The sequence below is a fragment of the Stenella coeruleoalba genome (genome assembly GCF_951394435.1).
Source record: "Stenella coeruleoalba genome assembly, chromosome: 2".
Lineage (NCBI taxonomy): Eukaryota > Metazoa > Chordata > Mammalia > Artiodactyla > Delphinidae > Stenella > Stenella coeruleoalba.
Window position 1 is genome coordinate 8,172,416 of NC_137147.1, and position 4,037 is coordinate 8,176,452.

The following is a 4,037-nucleotide window of genomic DNA, read 5'->3' on the forward strand; positions in this document are numbered from 1 at the left end:
AAAGCTCCCCCCCGCCCCCGCCACCCACAGTCTCCGCCTGCGAAGGGGCTTCCTGGTGTGTGGAAACCTTTCCTCTTTCACAGCTCCCTCCCACTGGTGCAGGTCCCATCCCTATCCTTCTGTCTCTGTTTATTCTTTTTTCTTTGGCCGTACCCAGGTACGTGGGGAGTTTCTTACCTTTCGGGAGGTCTGAGGTCTTCTGCCTGCATTCAGTAGGTGTTCTGTAGGAGTTATTCCACGTGTAGATGTATTTCTCATGTATGTGTGGGGAGGAAGGTGATCTCCGCGTCTTACTCTTCCGCCATCTTCCGAGTAGAGTCCACAGCCTCTTTTTTGATAACCCTGGAAGGAGATCATCCCCTTTCCCTCTGAATGCTGCAGGTACTGGGTCTGTGTCACACGCATGCGATTTCTCATTTACTTTTTTTTTATACTATAATTATTTCGATCTACGCAAGCTCCTTGTGGATAGGCTCTCTAGCTAGGTCATCTCTGTAGTCCTAGCAGTTAACTTAGAACATTTTGGATGGACAGGCAAGTGGAAATGCAACAAGAGATGCTTACTGGAAACTTGTTTCCTGCCGCTGTGACAAATTAACCATAAACTTGGTGACTTAAAAACAACACAGATTTATTATCTTCTGGTTCTGGAGACCAGGCATCACTGGGCTGAAATCAAGATGTCAGCAGGGCTGGTTCCAGAAGGAGGCTCCAGGGAGGATCCATTTCTTTGCCATTTCACGTCTCGACAGGGGACCTGCAATTCTTGGCCTGTGGCCCCTTCATTGTATCCCTCCAGCCGTCTCTGTCTCTGACACTTCTGCCTCCTCTTTTTATAAAGACCCTTGTGATGACATTGGGTCACCCAGATAACCCAGGATAATTTTCCATCTCAAGATCCTTTGCTTAATTACATCTGCAAAGTCCCCATTACCCTATACACATTTACAGGTTCCAGGGACTAGGTCCTGGTGATCTTGGGGGACCATCATTCAGCTTATTACAGTAGTATTTATTACGTCAGTAATAGTTGATGAGGAAGTCACACTTCTTGGCTCCCTGATGCTTACTTTTTAAAATAAATTTATTTATTTTATTTATTTATTTTTGGTTGTGTTGGGTCTTCGTTGCTGCGCGCAGGCTTTCTCTAGTTGCGGCGAGCGGGGGCCACTCTTCGTTGCAGTGCGCGGGCTTCTCATTGCGGTGGCTTCTCTTGTTGCGGAGCACGGGCTCTAGGTGCGCGGGCTTCAGTAGTTGTGGCTCTCCGGCTCCAGAGCGCAGGCTCAGTAGTTGTAGCGCACAGGCTTAGTTGCTCCGCGGCATGTGGGATCTTCCCGGACCAGGGCTCGAACCCGTGTCCCCTGCATTGGCAGGAGGATTCTAAACCACTGTGCCACCAGGGAAGTCCCTCCCCGCTGTTTTAATTCTGCCAGAAAAGTTGAAGGATTTCTTTTCTATGGGACGTGGATATTGGAGTCAGTCATCTAGGGATGCATCGTTTATAAAGTTCCCAGACCTTGGTCCTGAAAAGCCGGCCCAAAAAGACATAAATCACTGGATTCAGGCAGCTGTTCATGAAAGCAAAGAAGTTGGCCCATTGCAGGCCCAGGTCGGTGAAATTCTCCCAGAAGCAGCCTCTGACAGCCCGCACCTCGAGCAGGAATTCCAGGAAGGCAAAGAAGTGGTAGGGGGTCCAGCAGAGCAGGAAGGCAGCCACAAGCAAGAGGATCAGGGCCGTGGTCTTGCCATCCGTGGGCCCCCCGTGCCTTGTCTTTCTGACCTGCCCCCGCCCTCGCAGGGCTGCCAGGATGTGACAGTTGAAGAAGACAATTGCAACCAGTGGGAGGAGGAACCCCAGCACGTTTAACTCCACCATCCTTGCAAAGGGCCAGGCCTCGCTGGGGTACAGCAACACACAGGCGGAGATGTTCAGTTCCGGGACAGCTTGGACGGAGCGCAGCAGGAACGTGGGGATACTTAGGAGGCCCCCCATGGCCCAGATGAGCACGCAGGTGGCCTGAGCCCACCGCCGTCGCCGCCGCCTCCGGCTGGCCATGGGGTGCACCAGCACGCGGTAGCGGTCCTGGCTGATGGCCACCACCAGGAAGATGCTGATGAAGAGATTGGCCTTGATGACACCGTTGACCACGCGGCAGAGGAGGGCTCCAAAAGGCCAGTTGAATTCCTTCCAGATGTTCTCTGCCCAGAAGGGCAAGCCCAAGATGAACACCAGGTCGGAAGCCGCCAGGTTGGCCAGGTAGATTTCTGCCGCGTTCAGACGCCGTCGGGCCAAAAGAAAGATGGACAGCACAAAGAGGTTTCCCAGCAACCCACAGAAGCAGATGGTGATGATAAATGTGGGTAAGACTCTATGCAGCAGGTCCCAGGCTTCCTGAGCACTGTCGCAGGACGTGGCATTTGGAGGCGGGAGCTGGCTCTGGTTGGAGGACTGGAACTCCAGGAGGGTCCGGGAGGCCATCCACGGTGACCTGCAATGAACATCACAGAGCATCACACGGGAGGCGGCCATTCTAGCCCGCAGCCCAGCCAGTGTGTCCCCAGTTTTGGAAAATAAAGTTTTATTGGCACACAGCCGCATCCATTCATTTACCTTTTGTGTTACAACAGCAGAGTTGAGTGGTTGCAACAGTGGCCCTTTGGCCTGCCAAACTGAAAATACTTACCCCCTATTCCCTTAGAGGAAAAGTATGCTGACCCCGGGTATAAAGGAAAGGACCAGGGCTTTTGAAACCCGAGTTCAAATCTTGACGTAACTACTTGTTGTGGGCCACTTAGACCAACTGACTTTTATTTTCCTTTTTGAACATTGGACCTAATTGTATCCCTCTTGTGGGATTGTGGCAAGGACTGGCGAGTGTATCTGTGGAGAGCTTGGCCTGGTCGCCTGGCTTAGAGGAAGCGCTCAGTGGAAAGGGAGGACGAGTCTTACTTACAACCATACCGTTGTTATTAGCAGTGTTTCATTACACAAAGTACTGGCACAAAGTAGGTGCTCGTGTGTGATTGAAGAAGCACCTACTTTGCGCCAGCACTCTGCCAGGTGCTGGAGATCCGGGGAACGGGGCCCGGCCCCCTGGAGGTGCTCGCCATCTAGAGGGAGGCAGACATGGAGACAGTGGTCGATGACCGAAGATGGAATGAAGCAAGGAAGAGGCCCGGCCCTCAGGGATGCTGATCCACTGGGACGGGGACCAGTCAGGTGGAGGAGGTGAGGGCAGTAGTGGAAGGTGGGGGGTTTCTGGCACTCCACACCTAAAATCCCTCCTCCCACCTGGATGTGTTAATATATGCAAAGTGCTTCAAAGCGTTCCTGGCTCTTTGTAGGCACTTGCTACCCGTTAGCTACTGTTATCATCATCGTTATCCTTAGTGATGCCTAACAGTCCTTCCCTTCAACTCGGCGAAACTCATAGCATCCAACACAAGATATCGCGTAAGAGAGCTGATCTCGGGAAAATCTATTCGGCTCTGCAGTCTTAGGCAATCACTTTGTGTCTCTGAGCCCGACTTTCCTCATCTGCGGAGGACGTGATGACCTTCTCGCTGTGACACTCTAACCCACACACTGTGCCATTCACATTGGGTAAAATCCACGGGTCCCTCCATTCATTCATCCACTGGACAGGTATGTACTGAGCACACACTATGTGCTAGGCACTGTTCTAGGTGTTTGGGACATAGCCGTGAATCAAATGAGCAACACCCCCTGCCCTCAAGGTGCTTCTAGCCTTAGGGAGGAGAGAGGCGATGACAATAAGTATACTGAATAAACCTGTTAGCCGGGGAGGGGCAGCCTTGGGAGCGGTGAGATGTGATCAGGCTCTAGGTATGGTCTGAAGATAGAATCACCATGATTTCCAGTCGGATATGGGTTATGACAAAAGAGGAATTGCATGATGCTTAGATGTTTGGCCTGAGCCCCCGGAAATAGGAAGCTGCAGTCAACTGAACTGGAGACGACAGAGTGACGGTGGAGCAGGTTTCTTGGCGGGGAAGATCAGGGGTTCACATCTGGA

The 4,037-nt window shown here is 52.0% G+C and overlaps 1 protein-coding gene across 1 annotated transcript; it reads right to left on the bottom strand.

Annotated features, from left to right (window-relative positions):
* Positions 1-1,243: 1,243 nt before the first annotated feature.
* BDKRB1 (bradykinin receptor B1) lies at positions 1,244-2,607 on the bottom strand. Its single transcript, XM_079913831.1, has one exon. The coding sequence runs from the start codon at positions 2,597-2,599 to the stop codon at positions 1,481-1,483; it is 1,119 nt and encodes a 372-aa protein (XP_079769957.1). The 5' UTR covers positions 2,600-2,607; the 3' UTR covers positions 1,244-1,480.
* Between the last annotated feature and the right edge of the window lie 1,430 nt (positions 2,608-4,037).